The 19,491-nt window shown below is 38.7% G+C and overlaps 1 protein-coding gene across 13 annotated transcripts; it reads right to left on the minus strand.

Annotated features, from left to right (window-relative positions):
• Positions 1 to 240: 240 nt before the first annotated feature.
• Positions 241 to 18,056, minus strand: LOC6499409 (chloride channel protein 2). Of its 13 annotated transcripts, none has more exons than XM_014910563.3 (17): positions 17,729 to 18,056; positions 14,985 to 15,858; positions 5,415 to 5,522; positions 4,963 to 5,128; positions 4,764 to 4,892; positions 4,055 to 4,188; positions 3,793 to 3,949; positions 3,505 to 3,715; positions 3,350 to 3,451; positions 3,056 to 3,290; positions 1,899 to 2,996; positions 1,735 to 1,779; positions 1,628 to 1,672; positions 1,264 to 1,551; positions 1,129 to 1,158; positions 819 to 1,052; positions 241 to 761 (listed from the first exon to the last, which is right to left on the minus strand). In XM_014910563.3, the coding sequence occupies exons 2-17, from the start codon at positions 15,174 to 15,176 to the stop codon at positions 453 to 455; spliced, it is 3,483 nt and encodes a 1,160-aa protein (XP_014766049.1). In that variant the 5' UTR covers positions 15,177 to 15,858; positions 17,729 to 18,056; the 3' UTR covers positions 241 to 452. The 13 variants fall into 13 exon arrangements, 12 of the variants coding, with proteins under 12 accessions (XP_014766049.1, XP_014766051.1, XP_014766054.1 ...); XM_014910565.3 differs by having other exon boundaries at positions 17,704 to 18,056; XM_014910568.3 differs by having other exon boundaries at positions 17,681 to 18,056.
• Between the last annotated feature and the right edge of the window lie 1,435 nt (positions 18,057 to 19,491).

Genomic DNA, 19,491 nt, shown 5'->3' on the forward strand with positions numbered 1-19,491 from the left:
TGAAATGCATCCAAAAACAGTGTTGATAGGATGATCAAAAATCAGTACTGGAAAATGGGAATTTATTTGAATTTTGATAATTTAAAATAATTGAATAGTCCCATTCTGGTTTTTAATAGTTTCTTCTTTTGGCTGAGATTTTACTTATAATTTTTAAAGATTCTTATCACGCTCATAAATAGGTTGCCTTAGGTATTTATGCAGCGATATTTTTTATTTTCCACCCCCCATTAAAAAACATTTTCGTTGGGGACTTAACTTTCTTTCAGCTTAATATATAAATCACGATATCTTTGACATTAGAAACTAACGAGATATAAATACATAATAACATTGATGACTAACTCGTGTAAGGCGTAACTTATGGTAAGGTTTTTTAGTTGATCTTTACAAACATATTACGTATACGCATCGTATTATCTACTATGATAGTCGACCATCTCGTTTCAAGCTCAATGATTGCCGTTATCTGTGGATGTGGTATTTGTGTCCGCCGGTGGGTTTTGGCACGAGTCCTGCGGCGGGATGGTGAGCGTTATTGCGTCCTTATCCGTGTGCTTTATGTGCTCCATTTCGATGTCCGAACAGTTTTCGGAGTTGGATAGCGCCGAGTCCATCGACGTGACTGTCATGTCCACGGCCTTATCACTTGTGTTTGATGGTAGTAGTGGCTTCTCCACAGCGGGCTTATCTTCTGCATCTTCATCGCGGGTGGGGGCTACAAAATTGTTGCTGTTTATGTCCTCAATGGCCTTGCGCAACTGAAAATTAAATTCCACTTAAAATTCATTCTTTAATGATTCTGTAGAATCTCTTACTTCTTTCAAGCCCACAACTCCTACAAGCCTTCCAATTTTGGTGACATAGGCATGATTTATGCCAACCATGGAGAACAGTGAATGAACTTTGAGTATTGAGGTGCGTTCCACCAGCTGGAACGGCGATGGATCGATATGGACATTGGCCTTTTGCAGATCAATTGGCTTCAACATCTCCTCGAGCTCCCATTGCTTCTGATCCTCTGGGGACATGTCGATTACACGCTCTCGGGGCTACAATAAAGTTATCAAGAAAATAAGTCGATTAAAAACTGGTGGAAGTTAATTTAAATTCTTATTATAAACATACCAACTGCACCGACTTTGTTCTTTGAAGGCTCTTATTTTAGTTTAGGCAATTAGAAATTGTGAAAATTATTTATAAATTAATTTATTAATTAATGGTTAATCTAATATAAAATCCCCCCATGTAAGGTATACCTACCTCTCCCTTGTTTTCTGGACCTATGGTTTCATCAATATCTTCTACAATATAGCCCATTTCGTTAGCCTCACTTTTATTATGGGAAGGCGAATTATTCCCTCCATTAGAAAACCTTATTTTTGAACATCTTTTTGGACGCTCTCCAGGTCTCAAATGCGGAGATCTATTGACATCTGAAACTTTATTGGTTTTGAATTTAATGCTGGACTGATCTTGAATTTGTCTTGGACTATCTCCAGAATCCTCATTATTTCTAACTTGCTCTTCTGAGCTATCCTCCTCGTCCGGCTTTTAAAAAAGGTAATATTAAATATTTTGTGCTATTCTTCTACTAAATTTATACATATAATTTTTTATTATTTACCGATGGTGCTGGTTTAACTTGTTCCATGGGAATTGGGTTTACTTGCTTGCATATATTAAATACATATCATGAACGTATCATTGGATTTCTATTTCTATATTACTTACCAGCATAATTTGATCGGTTACAAAATCCCAATTATTTTGTGCTTGCTTGAAACGAATCATAATCTTAATAATAGCTACAAACTAAATAAACCCGATACCTAATACAAAATAATGCTAGATTCTTTTAAAAATATTATATTGCCTACTTAATGGGGCTTACTTACCAGCTGAACCTTTTTGGAAACACCTGGGGTGCTGGGAGTTCGCTGAACCCCCACTTCGTTGTTACTAGCTGCCGGAGACAGGGAACCCGTTTCCGGATCCGGCTGGACATCCTGGAGGGTGGTTGACTTCTTAAAGATGGCCTCGAAGGCAGACCGGATGCGGAATTCGGAGTTTCCGGTGATCGTGGTGTAGGGCGTGATGCTTGGGCTGTGGGCGAGGGGTTGGCCGTAGGTCTTTAGGTTGAAGGAGTTGGTCTTTTTAAGGATGGACTTTCTGGGCGCCAGGGAACTGTGCAGGGTCTCTGCCCTCTTCTTGGGCGGCAACATTTCATCGTTGGCGATCTGCCGTAGACTCAGAATATCCGGAGCCGGAAGGACCTCGAAGCGTGACGGGCGTCTCATCTTAAGTTCCACCTCCTGTTTCTTTTTCTCCTCCTCCAGGGCTCGCTCCTCAGCCTCCTTTTGCCACTTTTGAGCCACCTCCATTCGCTTCTCGCGACCAATGTGCTTTTCGATCATTTTTATTAGTTCATACCTCTGCACAGAACCCAGTAGGATCATATTCTCCGGACTATCCACCAACGGCAACGACCTCAACGTCTTGTTCGCCTTGAGGATTTCCTTTAGCTTCTGATAGCAGATGCCCTTCCAAATGTACTTCACATCGCGCACCATGAAGTCCTCCACGAATATGCTGTACATTCCAGAGCTAGAGGGCAGAAGATCCGGCAGATATGGAAGCTTCTTAATCAATATAATACTGTCGTAGATCGACGGTTGCAACAGGGCTGCCACGGCATTGGCCACCAGCACGGCAATCATCACCGGAACAACGTGAGTGATCTGTCCCGTCATCTCGAAGATGATCACGGCCACGGACACGGTGTGAGTCACGGATCCGGAGAACGCTGCTGCTCCAACGACAGCATAGCCGCCGGGCATAATGGGCGACAGCCGTCCACCGTAGCGGACTCCATGCGGAAAAGTGACGGCCATGAATTCTCCCACCAGTCGACCGAATCCGGCGCCTATCTTGAACACCGGAATAAACATTCCCGAGGGTACGGGTATCGTGGAGGCAATAATGGAGAAAACAAACTGAAATCCAAGATTTTGTTCAGTTGAAATTTAAAAGTTTTGGATTATGGAGCTCTTACGGTGAAAAGGGTATAAATGACTAGATTTCCAAAGACACTGGTGTATCCAGTCATCCAGTGGGTCACCACAGCAGCCTGCTCCACGGTCAGATCATCGCGGGACCAAGTGAAATTACTAAAGAGCTGTGTCACCTGCTCGTGAGTGCTGAGTTCTCCGGCCAGAAACTGACCAGTGCCCAGTGGAAATGAAATGCTGGAGACCAGCAGAGCTAGGAATCCGGGGTACAAAAAGCGACTAAGAAGGGTATATTTAATATTAATCATTTAAATAATTATTTGAATAAAAATACTTACTTCTTTTGTAGGAACTTGTTCATTCGCTTATTGGAGCGCATGAAGAGGACATATCTTCGATGGACCCACACATATGAGGCACCACCCAAACCGCATACAAGTCTAAGAATTAAATTAATTTAAATAATTGATTTCGAAATAAATTTTAAACTTACCCAATCAGAGCGAAAACGAAAAGCTCCTGGGGATCGAATGGGAATTCGGTGGTAAAGTTCGTGAGGAACAGAGCCCTCACAGTATCGGCGTTTTGAAACCACACGGCCAAGAGTCGGAAAACTGTGGCGCCACAAACTGCGGCAAAGAAGCCACGCCAATAGTTTCTTACCGCAAAATACGTTGTGGTTACCTCTATGCTAAAAAGAACACCTACGAAGGAAATATGAGACTTTTTAGAATCTATAGATGACAGAATAGAATTTATATATATAGTGATATATACTCACCACCGACTGGGGCGGCAAAACAGGCGCCCACGCCCACTGCACAGGCTGCGGCCAACATTTCAGAGTTTCGCGACTCATTCTCATATATGCCTTGGAATGATGTGACAAGTTTACTTAATAATTGTGCTACAATACTTGCTATATGTACGAAAGGACCCTAGGGGATACCAAGAGAGGAGCTCATATAGATTTTCCAAATTTTTGCACTCGCTTCGCCATGGCGGCATGTTGCATGCAGTGTGAGATCAATTTTAATACTTACTTCCTTTCCTAATGGCATACCGCTGCCCAGAGTTGCCGTTAAACCAATTACCTTGGCCACTAATGTCTTAAATGTGAGATACTCTTTCAACTGCACGCCTCGCAGTATGGTCTTCATTTCGGGTATACCGGAACCTAAACACAGTTTGTATTCATTTGAGTTTGAGTTTGGAAACATTATCGGTGTATCTATATCTATGTTAGTTAGTTAAAGAGTAGTTAGTACTGGTTAGAGTATTTAACATATAGACACAATGGGATTGTTAGATTCAAATTGCCAAGAGTGCTTGGTGAGGGCAGCTGCCAGAATGCAGTGGTACTCATAGTACATCACTAAAAAGAATTTATTTGGGATGAAGTTAACCCATCGGTCTAAAAAGTATTCCTCACTCTGCTGTTGACCCTAATCAACCATAGAAGTAAAGTAAGTAAGCAAAAAATTCATACAATTTCTACACTTTTGGAAAACCGCTGTTGCAAAACCGGAATTTAGATATTCTTATGAAAATGTATTCTTATTTATGAAAGGTTTCTTATACAAAACTACGTTAAATGATTAGTAATTATTATTTATTTTAAAAATAAGAATTAGGCAACAAAAAATGTGTAATGGATTCAAAATGGAAACTATATAGTTGGCCACAAAATAAAGATAAAAGCCAGTGATCTGATTACACTGATTAAGCCAATGATTGAATCAATCCACTTACCTATACTTTGTGGAGCGATGAGATGGACAAAGCCGGCTGAAAATAATATGAGACAGACCGGCAGGGAGACCCACGCAATGTACTGAACGAATGGCTGTGACGTCAGATCGCGGTACAGCCAAATACGAGCTGGGAAAAAAAAGACAACAATGGATGCTGATAACGAACTGGGAATGGGTTGGGTTAAGTGTCCAATTACCGTTTGTACAGATGGAGATGCCCTTGTCCATGATGAACGACAGCATGGCCATTATGATGCCCAGGAGCGCCAGGAAGACCCAGTCCTCGCCCAGTCGGGCTATCGTGTGCTTCCAGACCCATGATGAGACCCGCTTGACTCTGGTAGATTGTTTTCCTAGTAGTTCCTGTAAATATTTCCCAGCACTGCTGCTTTATAAACTGATACGTTCAGGCATATCCCGAGCATTTCGAATCAAAATTAAACTCAATATGTGACTAAAATTTTGATTAACTTTGAGGAATAATTTACGCGAGCTAAATCTTATTTTTTTGCTCTTTTTCACATACCTTAAATATTTAGTTTTCTCGTTTAGTTTGCATTCAAATAAATTACAAGTAATTAGTTTTATACTCTATGCACTGTGGGGTTGAGTATACAACGCTTATATTTTATGATCTATTTTATTTTACCTTATTCCTTTGTTTATCTTCCTGCTTTCGTCGCTTTTCAAGTATTTTGAGCTTTCTGGCTTCATCTTTGGCAAATTCTCCTAGATCTTTGGTATAACGACCATACATCTGCAAAGACCCATAAAAATTAGTTATACGTATAATAAATTTAAAAGCATTATAAATAACCACATGTTTATCTCTATAAGAAAAGAAGGAAATCTATGTAGAATAGGATTAACAAACTTTTAATCCATCGCCTAATTTCTTTTTTTAAAAGAATTCAAAAGTTTTTATAAAAGATTTATGTTTGACGCTGTGTCAGGTTAGTTTAAAAACTATTTTCAAAACCTAATATCTAAGAAATTGATAAATTTAAGTTTTTTTCATAAAATGTGTAGCATTAAAAATTGATTTAAATATCTTAATTGAAAACAAAGTTATAATATATTAAAAACTGAGTATTAAGTTCATTAGAGGTACTTCTAAAAACTTTGAGGATTCTGATAAATTTTTACTAAAGACCTGAACTATGTTAAATGGAAATCGACAAAAGAACTTTTAATTTACTATTTCATTAATCTATTAAATTGATTTCAATATTATTGTACTAAAAGTAAATTGTTTCAAGAGATTATTTGAGTTATTTCTTTAAAAATCCTGAATTTATGCGCCGTACAATATTGTTTGTTATTTAAAGGTCGATATTTTGAACTTCAGGGTGAAATTTGCACTTGTCTTTCATTCTTTGAGGGCCAATGCAAAGGCCTTTTCGCGGCAGCCAATGGATGTGGCCATGGACGTGGCGGATGTGGATGTGGATGAGCGGGGGCACGTGGTCTGTGGGCCACTCACATAATAGAACGCCTCGATTTCGATCTCGATTTGGTTTTTGTCATCGCTGGGCGGGTCGATGCTCTGCCTGCGGTTCTGCTCCTTCTGCTTGGCAATAACCGAGTCCCAGCGCTGGCGGACAGGAGTGGAGGAGGAGGTGGTGGATTTCTGGAGGCGTTGCTCCTTCCGCAGGTAGTCCTCGCGATTGATCAGCAGCTCCGGCTCAAAGGCGTATTCCCGTATGTACTCATCCTGGTGCTGGTGGCTGTTGTTAAACATGAAGCAGGCGAGGTGCGCACTCAAATTCCGAATTCCGAATCCCTAATCCCGTAATATCAAATCAGAAATCCAAAAGCTATCGTATCTCGAATCAAGTTTCAAAAATGACTGTCTTTGTCACTCGAATCGCTAGGCGGCGGCGGCGACGGCCTTTGACATGCCCGCGGCTGTTGATTTTGAATTTGATTTTGATTTTGGTTTTGGCTTTGGATGTGACTGTGGCTGTTGGCCGAATATTTGTGTCGCATCTTGTTTGCCAATTATTTTTAGTGTTCGGTTATCTCTGGTGGTGCAATACAAGTTTTTAAATCTCACTGCCAGACGTAATTAGAAGTCAACGTCGAAGTCGACGTCTACGTCTACGCCGTCGACGCTGCTGCCCTTGATTTTCCCCGTCTCGGAAGCACGACAATTGTAAAATTCATTGCAATTTATTTTTAACATTTTATACTGGGCCATGCACTGCATTTAGAACATCTTTGTAAAATATCGCTCTTCAGTATTGGATTTATAGCCACCCAGTCTAACCGGAAACTGGCCTCATATCATCATCGCACTTTTCAATATTTTCCAATAATTGGCACTATTTAATGATTTCCATTATCTATTGATTTTCATTATTTGTTGGGCAGTTGCACGACGGAGCGTTCTTGTAGCGTCTTAGTGTAAACTTTTTCGAAACTGAACTGACCTGTCGAGCTTTCTGCGCTCGGCGTGGAAAATTATTGAAATTTCTTTTTGGCTACACTCTCGGAAAGGACGGGAAAGACGGGACGCCATGGCAGGGTAGCACGCTGTGCCGATATTAAAATGAAGCCCCCCCAAAAAAAACAATGAAATGTAAACAAATCATGAATTTAAAAAATGCTGAAAGGCATTTCGAATTTTTTCGAGTTCGCCCAGTTTGGCCATCAAAATGAATTGGCTTGTTATTTCAAAATGGATCATCAATTAAATTCACCGATAATGGATTATGGATTTAGGGCCTGCTCTTGAAATAAATACGTACATGTGCTTAAATTTAAGAGAATTCTTTATGGATATATCTTACGTATTGGTTCCCGATATGGTCACTTTTTTACGCCACCCTACTGTCGTTAGCAATGAAAATGCTTTTTGTTTTGTTTTAAATATAATAAACACTTTTCATTATAATCGGATTAAAAATAGATAATGTCTGCCGCTTGTCGGGTCTTTCGTACACCACGTTTGCATTGCTTTTACAGAGACCCAGATGTGAACACAAACGGGAGGAAATCGCAAGAGACAACCCCGCCAGGAGAAGCACAAAAAGCTTGGAAACCCATTCAGAAATTACAAAAAGTTTTCTTTTGATCGATGTTTTCACGGCACATATTTATACTAAACTGTGTGTGAAATAAAGAGCAATTTAAATAGTGCAGGCTAAAACAAAAAAACTTGTTTATTTGACTTGAATAAAAAACCTATATTGGCAATAAAAGAAAAACAATAACCCAATATTTTTAAATGACAAATAATATAAAATATACAATAAAATAAAGCTCTTGGCAGTTGTGCGAATCAATAAAAAAAATCGTCGTCCTACTTTATTTCATAAATATTTTACTGAACCTATGTTGCTTTTTAAGCAAATACGCAGAGTCATAATTTTTTTTACAATATTTTGGAAGATATTACCGAAGGTATTCATTCAAAATTTCTTTACGACCGTCTGTATATTGCAATTATAAAATATAGACTCTCCTTGCGTCACGAAACTGGCGCAATAACCATTATTGGATAATCAGACATATTGGTAGTATAATCAGAGTAATTTTCAGGTGTTGTTGAAACAGGCTAGGTTAAAATAATAGCACTTTGATATTATGAAACATTCTACACCAAAAAACTGGTCCAAGACACCCAGAATAACTAAAACATCAAATGTGGTAGTATGTGGTAGAATGATCAATAATTTTTACGTTTCTTTATAAATATCACTATTTTCTGAAAACTATCAAAATACTATGATATAAATCTGCAACTTATAATATTTAAATTAAAACATTTTTAACGATAACTATAATTTTAACCATTATTGTGAGGGGCACTTGGTTTTTTGGTGATATCTTGTAGATAAGAATTTCTTTGGACTAGGTAACAAGCCAAAAATCAGTTCTTTTCCATTCGAATCTATATATATACCATATGTATCTTTTAGGGTGACTGGAATGCTTACAAGAGTATCGATGTATCCGATGGGATCATCGTCGTCCGAGGAGTCCGAGTCGCGCGCATTTTCAGAAGGTGGCGGACAGGGATAGAAGGCCTGAGACTTGATCTTCGGATGGCGCTGCACGTGCCGCAGCTCTTCCTCCATGGAGATGTTACTGCTCCGCCGTTTTCGTAACTGGCAAATGAACTTCTCGAAGTCCGCCCACTCGGAGTCCACCAGTTCGACGTTCTCCTCGCCAAACTCTTCATCGTGAATAATTCGCTCGACTTTGTGATTATTGCGATCACGATCGCGTTGCCGATCGCCGAAATAGACCATTGTGAGTGATATGGTGTCAATACGAATCGATCGGACTTAATCGGTTTTTGTTTCAAACAGTTCTACGCACAATCAGAGTTGGGAACGATACGGATTCGTCATATCCATGGCACAGATAATGGAATTTCGCCGGATAGTGCAGTATTTGAATTCCGTTTGCGTGTGCGAACCGAGCAAAGTTTTGAGTCCAACTGAACGGTGTCATGAGAATGAGGATAGACCGATCCAACCCCGCTTAAACTCAAGATTCCATTAAATTTAGTACACAGACACCGACGCACCACTCGTCTGGCCATCGAGCAATACGGCACAGACATCTATATCTATATGGATACTACTTATATCGTTCACATGTGTGCCCCAAGTCACTCTCGAGCGGTCAAAGTTTGCGTGTAAACATCAATAGAATTTCATAAATTTAATAATCACTGGTCTGGTCAACGGAAAAAGTGAAAATGCCAAGCGCTTGGCTGACACTAAGTGCGATGTACAGTGGTTTTCAGTAAGCTTTAAAATTTTAAGTTCCCTTAAGTTTAAATTGTATAAAATGTATATTTTAAAAAAAGACTTTTAACCCATGAAGTTAGATCCATTTCATTTGGCAAAGAATTCAATTATTTTTAAAGAGATATAAGCGGAAAAAGTTTTAAAACTGATTTTCATAAACATCCAATAACTATTTGTAATAGTTGGTTTCTCAAACATTTCAAGTGACTGTGTCCCACTGTGCCAGATCACTTAAGCCACATAAATTGCGATTACTTGCTTTAATAGTCTCAATGTGTAGACTAGGCGTTGGGTCACATGTCTTGCAAGCCTGTGGTGGACTTAAGGAATATACATCAAAGAAATGGGGTTAGCTTAGTACGTCTGCACTATTTTCTGTATATTTCATTATTTTCTTAGTCAATCAGAAAGCCTTCAGAAATTTCGAATTGAGGTAATCCTAAAATTCATTCATACAATATGTACGTATGTACTAAATGACCCAATACTTAACTGATAATCCAGTACATTCATAGATTTCCGAACATTGATATTAAATTAAGAGAAATTTAAAGAGAGTGAAAGCTTTCTCAATTCAAACACCTGCTGTTAGATATCAGAGCACTGCTTAGCCATCTATTGGACTATTGGACAAGCACTATTGGACAAGCACTATTGGACAAGTATAAGGTATTTTGTTTCTGGGAATTTTAAATCAATGCAAAGTTGAAACAAATCTGGTTTAACAAAACTTTTCATAGATATTGGTGAAAATATATAGATGATATGTTGATTAAGGTATTCCGTTTAAGAATCGGATGCTTTTTGGGAGAGATATAGGCTCCGATGTGTGCCATATTGACACCCCCATGAATTTTCCACATTTTAAAGGGGATCATCAACGAAATTTGATAAAAAATCTGAAAAATAATTTGTTTCCAGATTTTGATGCAGATTGCTGGAGAATCCATCTACAATTCGATTAAGGTATTCCGCTTAAGAGTCGGATGCTTTTTGGGAGAGATATAGCCTCCGGTGGGGGCCATATTGACACTCCCATGCAGTCCCGACATTTTGAAGGGGATCCTCCACAAAATTTGATAAAAAATCTGAAAAATAATTTGTTTCCAGATTTTGATGCAGATCGCTGGAGAATCCATCTACAATTCGATTAAGGTATTCCGTTTCAGAATTGGATGCTTTTTGGGAGAGATATAGGCTCCGATGTGGGCCATATTAACACTCCCATGCAGTCCCCACATTTTAAAGGAGATCATCCACGAAATTTGATAAAAAATCTGAAAAATAATTTGTTTCCAGATTTTGATGCAGATCGCTGGAGAATCCATCTACAATTCGATTAAGGTATTCCGTTTAAGAATCGGATGCTTTTTGGGAGAGATATAGACTCCGATGGGGGCCGTATTGACTCTCCCATGCATTTTTCACATTTTGAAGGGGATCCTCCACGAAATTTGATAAAAAATCAGAAAAATAATTTCTTTCCAGATTTTGATGAAGATCGCTGGGGAATCCATCTACAATTCGATTAAGGTATTCCGTTTAAGAATCGGATGCTTTTTGGGAGAGATATAGGCTCCGATGTGGGCCATATTGACACTCCCATGCAGTCCCGACATTTTGAAGGGGATCCTCCACGAAATTTGATAAAAAATCTGAAAAATAATTTCTTTCCAGATTTTGATGCAGATCGCTGGAGAATCCATCTACAATTCGATTAAGGTATTCCGTTTAAGAATCGGATGCTTTTTGAGAGAGAGATAGGCTCCGATGTGGGCCATATTGACACTCCCATGCAGTCCCCACATTTTGAAGGGGATCCTCCACGAAATTTGATAAAAAATCTGAAAAATAATTTGTTTCCAGATTTTGATGCAGATCGCTGGAGAATCCACCTACAATTCGATTAAGGTATTCCGTTTAAGAATCGGATGCTTTTTGGGAGAGATATTGGCTCCGATGTGGGCCAGATTGACTCTCCCATGCATTTTTCATATTTTGAAGGGGATCCTCCACGAAATTTGATAAAAAATCAGAAAAATAATTTCTTTCCAGATTTTGATGCAGATCGCTGGAGAATCCATCTACAATTCGATTAAGGTATTCCGTTTAAGAATCGGATGCTTTTTGGGAGAGATATAGGCTCCGATGTGGGCCATATTGACTCTCCCATGCATTTTTCACATTTTGAAGGGGATCCTCCACGAAATTTGATAAAAAATCAGAAAAATAATTTCTTTCCAGATTTTGATGAAGATCGCTGGGGAATCCATCTACAATTCGATTAAGGTATTCCGTTTAAGAATCGGATGCTTTTTGGGAGAGATATAGGCTCCGATGTGGGCCATATTGACTCTCCCATGCATTTTTCACATTTTGAAGGGGATCCTCCACGAAATTTGATAAAAAATCTGAAAAATAATTTCTTTCCAGATTTTGATGCAGATCGCTGGAGAATCCATCTACAATTCGATTAAGGTATTCCGTTTAAGAATCGGATGCTTTTTGGGAGAGATATAGGCTCCGATGTGGGCCATATTGACTCTCCCATGCATTTTTCACATTTTGAAGGGGATCCTCCACGAAATTTGATAAAAAATCAGAAAAATAATTTCTTTCCAGATTTTGATGAAGATCGCTGGGGAATCCATCTACAATTCGATTAAGGTATTCCGTTTAAGAATCGGATGCTTTTTGGGAGAGATATAGGCTCCGATGTGGGCCATATTGACTCTCCCATGCATTTTTCACATTTTGAAGGGGATCCTCTACGAAATTTGATCTTAAATATAAAGAATTTTGTTCGTTTGAGTTGTTCGATCTACACATCGCTTAAGGTTTCGCTCAAGAACCGGATGAGCATTGGCGATGATAGATGTCCCTTGGTCTTTTGCCCGAAGTTTGCGTTCCTTATTTGATGTTATATTGAACACCTATGTATATCTTGATGTTTCATGAAATGAGAAGCTGATGACCGCAAATATACAAATATAGAAATAATAAAAATTAACTTTACCATATTAATTATTTAAAAATGTTAAGTTCATTCCTCGCACAAGGCACTTACAAAGGAAGAATACATTTTTTGGCGTCAGCTATCATATCGGTGATATGATAATTCACTTACTTTTTTGCGAGGTGACATTCTCGAGCTCATATGATAGAAATTAGCGGGCTTACGATAAAACAAAGTGATCTTGGCTAAAACTGTGAGTCGACTGGAGAGCTAGCCTCACACATGGGGCTAGAAACACCTCCAGAAGCCCCAGAACCCCGATAAGGGTGCACATAACCCAGCACAGTGAAAAAATATAAAGGATGGCACCACAAAAGCCACCGAAATTAATTAAAAATTGAATGAAATCTTTGGGCAAATATCGCGCTTGCTTAGCATCTCAGAGATCCGTGGCCAGAAGATACAGAATCCAGCGCGTAAGCGCAAATACCAGGCTATAAAAATATTATTTTTATCTGAATTACTTTATGACCTCTTAGGAGAGGGCTGTTAAATTAATGTTTTTAGCTTAAAACTTTTTAGAAGAAGGTAAATATTGGTGTCTTAACTAAATCGAATTTTTTGACATTGATGAATGGGCTCCCAAGGCGCCGATAAGAAGCCGTCAAAACCAAGTGGATAATACTTCAATTTGGCATTCAATTTGCTCAGTCCTTAATTCAAGACCCAAGTGTTTAATTTAATTGAATGGATGTTTAAAATCGGAGATAATCTACAGTCGGAGATTAGATCAATTAAAGTGTTAAAGGCGTGTTCCTAAAATAGTTCTCTGAAAACAATGTGCTCATTGTTGTAAGGTGATAATTATACGTGTCTCGGCTACTTTTAGACTCAATTGGTTTTGGTTGGATTTATCTGGTCCTATAGAATATTAGATGAAGTACAAAAAAACTGAGCCACTTTAAATTCTGAACTAAATATATCAAATTATGCTGTGGCTAATGCTTTATAGTACGTGGCTCGGCACATGACAAAAATTAAACAAATTAAAAAAAATAAATAAATGGAAAAACAAGCAAATAGTCACATGTTAATCACATGAGCGGATAAAGTAAAACAAGAAACATGTGTTGTTTCCAACGTAGCGAATTCAATTATACCCTCAGAAAAAAATAGTTTTTTGTTCTATACAAAAACAAGTAATTAGAAATGGAGAGTATCTTATGGGCTAAAAAAAATTAATTTATTTTAATCATAACTGAGAAAAAGCCCCGTGTTAATCGCAAAAACTGTGGCAAGGTTAGGTGACTAAATCAAAGCGCCGCACTACACCGATTATATTTAAATACAAATATAATAGAGAACCATTGATTATCAAATCGGGTGTTTCCAGGCAGTCAATTACGATAAAAAAAAATAAAGTTCAAAACAAACAACGACGGATCGTTGTGGGCGTTCTAATGCAAACACAATTGTGGGCCTTAAACAGATAAATGTATTTTCCTATTAGCATGGGTATTTATGGCTCTGTTAATAATCGAGTATTTATTTTTAGTGGAAGTTCGTTGGGGCATTACCTGGCTCAATAGATTAGCACATAGATGGCACTACTACCGTTGGTATTTGTTACGGTCATTTCCCACCGAGTTCCCTGTTTATGCTGGGCAATCCGATTGCGATTGTAAAACAATCAATCAATTCTCGATCAATAAAATTGTCGTGATAAGCGGCTGCCCCAATAAAAGGTGGTAAAATAATGATTCACAATAAATTTGAATAGGCTAAACCGAATTTATGGCTGGGTCTTTTTACCAAAAATATTATATTATATAAAAGCGTCCGGCGCTGGTCTTGCCAAAATTGAATTCAAAATAAGACTGAGATGTTTTTTAAAAATGTTCTTTAGCTACTGCAGCATAGATACATATTTATTATCGGAATTTTTTGAAATATTGTGACGCAGAATGCCAAAATATGAGGGTATAGGTCACAAAAATAATGTTAAAAGCCTTATGGGAAAATTATCCCCAGATAATAGATAAAAGCAAGAGGGCTTTGATCATATATTGGCAGTATAAAAAAATACATGAACAATCCAGATTGTCTAACCGCACAACAAACGTGGCTATAAAGAAGGGAATTCTGAATGCCGATGCCTGTAATGACGTCCACTCTGAGATATAATGAACAATCGGAGCAGGGCGATTCAGCAGTGTCATGTGATAGTGTCTTACGGTTAAGTAGCTTCTTATATAATCTTGAATAATGAGTACTGAAACAGTCAATAGTTCTCGAACAAATCTGTCGAGTGATTCTTACGTGATTGATTAACGAATTCGCCATATTCGTTTATTATTTAAGTCATGTAAGATTTATATTTTAAGCTTGTTTAATAGTTAAAGTTTGCTTGAAGTTTGAAAATTATTAAACATTTCGTTTTTGACCTTATATTTATATTCTATCAGAAATTATGGATCTTCATTCGAAAAATTGTACTCACCAAAGTATGGGTGTAGCCCAAGCCACTTTCCTCCAGATCGCCTTCGTGCAGCGGACTTCCTGGAGTCCCGGGAGTCCTGTCATTGTGGTGGCCCAGTGAGGAGGCATTGGAGTACGTGCGCAATGGCATCAGGCGGGCTGTGGGCGATGGAGCGATTAAGAGGGTCTGGCCCCCGTTTCTGGATGACTTCATCTGGCAGGCGGGAGTGATGTGCGACTCGGAAGTGAAATATTGTATCTCGGTAATGGCAAACAATGCAAGCTGGGGAATTGCATTCGCCACTCGTGCATGCAGTATGGGTTTATAAAAGCAAATTCCTGAAGCTTATTTGTACATTAAATTCAATTATCCGTACAGTCTCTGGCCTGCACCACGACGAAGTCACAAGACCGACTTCCTTTTGTAGTTGTAGAGTTGATCCGCCGATGTTTCTGCGACCAAAGATTATTTATGAATATGCTGCTGTGGCAGTTGCTGCATTTGCTTTGCTTTTTCTGCCGGCGTCGCTGTTTCCCGGCTGGGAAACCTGTTGCTGCTTGTGGGGAGATGTTGCTGCTGATTCTTTTGCCACCGTTATCGCTGGTGATTCCGAGTTCGAGTCCGATCTAGGTACCGCACCCGCAGCTACTCTGTTATCTCTGAGATCACTTGTTACTTTTGTCTACTCCGTTGGCCGAATCCGGCTGGCGATAAGGAAGAGCTTAAGGGGCTTATACATGTACTCCGGGACACATCTCAAGTGGCACACTTAAGTGTGTGAAGGCCTAATTAACACCGACCAAAGCGAAATGGCACATCGGACATCGAAATGTATTACAGTTTAATTATCTTCTTATCGGAGTGAGTGTGGTGCCGACCAAGGTGTGCCGCCGATCTGAAATGAATCGGGAATAAAAGTCAATATGGGGGAGCAAACAAACATGAATTGTGGCTGGAAAGCGGTAGTATCGGCTAATGAATTCGATACGGGAGATGTGTGTCTAACAAGCTTGTATTCGCAACTGATAAGTGGTGCAAAAAATGGGCAAAATAATAACAGGTGTAGTGGGGCTGGTGAGCAAGCAAATAACATCACCGGAGGAGCCCCGGATAATTCACAGATGCACGTAATGATCGTTACCTGATTTTGCTTTTTATCTAAAAATTCAGAGCTTTTCGCTTATTATTTCGCAGTTTAGTTTAAATGGCTTACAAAACAAAAAATGTTTTCCTCTCAGTTGCCAAGCATCTAAAGGTTTGTTTTGATTTTAGTCAATGATTAGAGTCCAAACTAAGGTGCCTTATCAAAACTGTAGCTACAAGCTAGACACTTGCAGTGCAGGAGCCGTTCTACAACAAAATGGATTACGCCGGAATAATTTATTATGGTTTCGTTATTTATAAATGTCAAGTTTCAACGATCAACTTTTAAGATTTAAAGATTTATTGCATTATTTTAATCTTTTGTCACTATTATGGCGCCTAATTCCGCAAATATACGGGCTCGCAAATTCTTATTGATTAAAAATTCGACAAAAGGGCGCTTAAACAATTCAAATATCTAGTAGAAAGTAGATTTGGCAGGCTCGTGTTTTTTTCCAAGCGATCTGGACCAGATTTTTGATCTCATTTATTAATCAACATACATTTTAATAAATATACATACATGCTGTTTTCATTCTGCTCGTGAATATTTAAAAAAAAATACAAATGATATTCGTGACGTATCTTAATGACTATCAAATTATTTAATAGCTTTGTGAATTTTTAATTGGATTTGTCTGGTTGGTCTGGGTTGTTAGGAGTAGGCCAATTATTGGAAATTTTTAGCTTTTTATTAAAGCCTCTGATTTGGTGTCAACAGTAGTTAGAATGAGGAAATGTTCAGATCAATTTTAACACTTTTCAATTAAGTCGAGCAATGGTATTCAGATATTTAGCATTTTTCTATAATTGCCGCCAATCTGAGTCAGTTTATTCTGGCATGGATTTTGCAAGGCACTTGAAAAAAATAAATATATATGTATAAACATGAGAGCACATATTTGTTTTAACAGATAAGGGAAACCTTATACTCATAATGGGGAAAGACAAATCTTGTTAAAAGCGGAACGAGGCAACCTAAATGGCCTGTTCGAGTTTTCAAATGCCTTTTAATGGGTTTTTAAGCCAGTCCCTCTTAAAATCAAGCTCCAGGGAATTAAAATCTTAAGGGTTGACTTCTCAAGAACTATATTAGTTTTGCTTTTGGCCACATATTTTTTGTTGGTAAGAACAATAGAATACGGAAAATATTCCTTCAAGTTCCGAGTTCCGAAAAAAACTCGAAAGCTTGCCAAAAATATACTAAACAAATTTTATATTATCAAACAGAACAAAGTCAAGGTAAATGCGCCTAACAACAGATTTTGTTGTGGAGAATTTCGTACTATATTATTATATTTTATATATTTTGTTTGTTTTTTTTTTTTTTTTTTTTTTTTTTTTGGTTTGGCTAACAGAGCGAGGGGAAATACCCTTAACATTCGGCATCATTACTTTCACATTTTAGCCATAATTCATTTCAGTTTGCTGTGATTTTTGAAAATCTTTACTGTAGTTACACAGCCTTATGTACTCGTTATAAAATCAATTAAAATGTCGCAAAGATGCAAAACAAAAACTTCGCGAATACGAACGGGAATGGGAATAATGAGAACACAGCACCATTTCCATACCCCCATTCCCGTCGGCCGGTCACCTTTTCGCGTTCCACCTGCTCACACCTGTAGCGCGTGTTTAGCGTCTGCTGTAGTGGATTTTTGGTTTTGTTGGTGTTGTTACTAGTGTTGCGGTTTGTCCAGGTTCCACACCGAACCGAGTGGAAGTCTTGAGATTGATTGCATTCACTTGTGATTGACACGCCGGCGTTGACGGACGACTGACTGTGCTTTGTGGGCGCCGTCTCATTGGGTCCACATTTCACTCGATATTGTTTGGAAGCCGGCGGGGGAATACTATTGGAGAATTATTGGAGAGCAGAACCTCCGATGTCAACGCGACCGCTTCGCGCTCTGGCATTGACTGGCGGCGATGGTGTCGTCGTCGTCGTCGTCTCCGCCGCTGTTCATTCTCGTTGAATAGGTGTTTTGGGAGGGAAACGGAGCCGGAGACGGAGCCGTAGTCGTAGTGGGAGCTTATCAACCGCAGTCGACGGTTGACGGTCTCGGCCAAGATTAATGACGTCGACAGTTACAGAGAATTCCCCCCTTCCTCATAATACTCGAACCGATCAGCTGACTGATTGGCCATCTATTTTGGGGCCACGAGCATGGGGCCCGGCTATATAGCTCCAAATATTTGACGAAAAATTTGCATTCCATTCGTCCGGGAGCTCGAAGCAATTGTGATTTGGAACGCTTATCGCAATTTGGCTTTTATGGCCCCAAATAAAAATCTGTTAGAGTGAGTTTCTAGATTTACGCTAGGTCTGTTGACTTGGTTTGACTTTATGAATGGGATTTGTGTTAAAAAATGAGCAGACTTTGTCCCAAACTTTTTTTAAACATAAATATTTTTACAAAGAAAAATCTCCAAACAAGGGGATTTTTGTTTTGCATTTACAAGAAAGCCAACGTGGTTGGTATTTCCCCCCATTAACCATCAAAATTCGAAACTCATTGCTTTCATTTTATTAACCCAGCAGATACGCTTGTTGCGTAAAATTAAAATCTGACTCGCAATAAACAAATCAGAGAACATGTTTGATTCATTAGCACGTCTATAAGAAGGTGAAAAATATGGCGGGAATGTATGAAAACACAGACTTGGCTAAAAAAAAAAAAACCGCCACGTATAAATGGTAGAAATTTATTACAACGCCATAAGTCAATAGAAACTGCAAATGCTTTTTCGCAAAGCCGAATGATTTAAGCGGTTAATAAATTTATTTTTATTAGTTCAAATGGAAAAGGAGCATGCACTTGAGATATTAAATATAAAAACATTTTTCAAAGGACTGTTGACTGAATTACTTCCCGACACGCGCATCAAGGTCTATCACATTGATTCAAGTGATTAGCATGATATCATTATTGTATCTTAAATAAATTTGAAGCCCCTAATTAGGTAAATATTTATCGAAAAAGGAAAGCTTTGTCACCGCGCCTGTCATAGACCTCAGGTAACTTTGAAGCCAAGCCGCCGTCTTCGCCGTCCGAGACCCGAAACTAAAACCCCATCAAGTATAAGTATATTTAAATACGCTTCCTCTACTCTGCGACATCTCGTAAACCGCCAAAGGCAAAAAACGCGATACCACGTAATGCGTTATCTATTTTCAGCACACGGTTTATTGGTACAATTATGGAAAATGATCATTGGATCAAAATAGAAACGAAAATTTATTGACAGGTCGCTATCTATCTATCGCTGCGAAGATACTGAAGACTGTCAGCCGGGTCTTAAGGAAATGAGAGGCCAAGTTTAGGGTTCTCAAATGATATTATCTTAACGAGATACCAGAAACGCGAAACCATACCAAGGAAGT

Source organism: Drosophila ananassae, chromosome 2L, assembly GCF_017639315.1.
Source record: "Drosophila ananassae strain 14024-0371.13 chromosome 2L, ASM1763931v2, whole genome shotgun sequence".
NCBI lineage: Eukaryota > Metazoa > Arthropoda > Insecta > Diptera > Drosophilidae > Drosophila > Drosophila ananassae.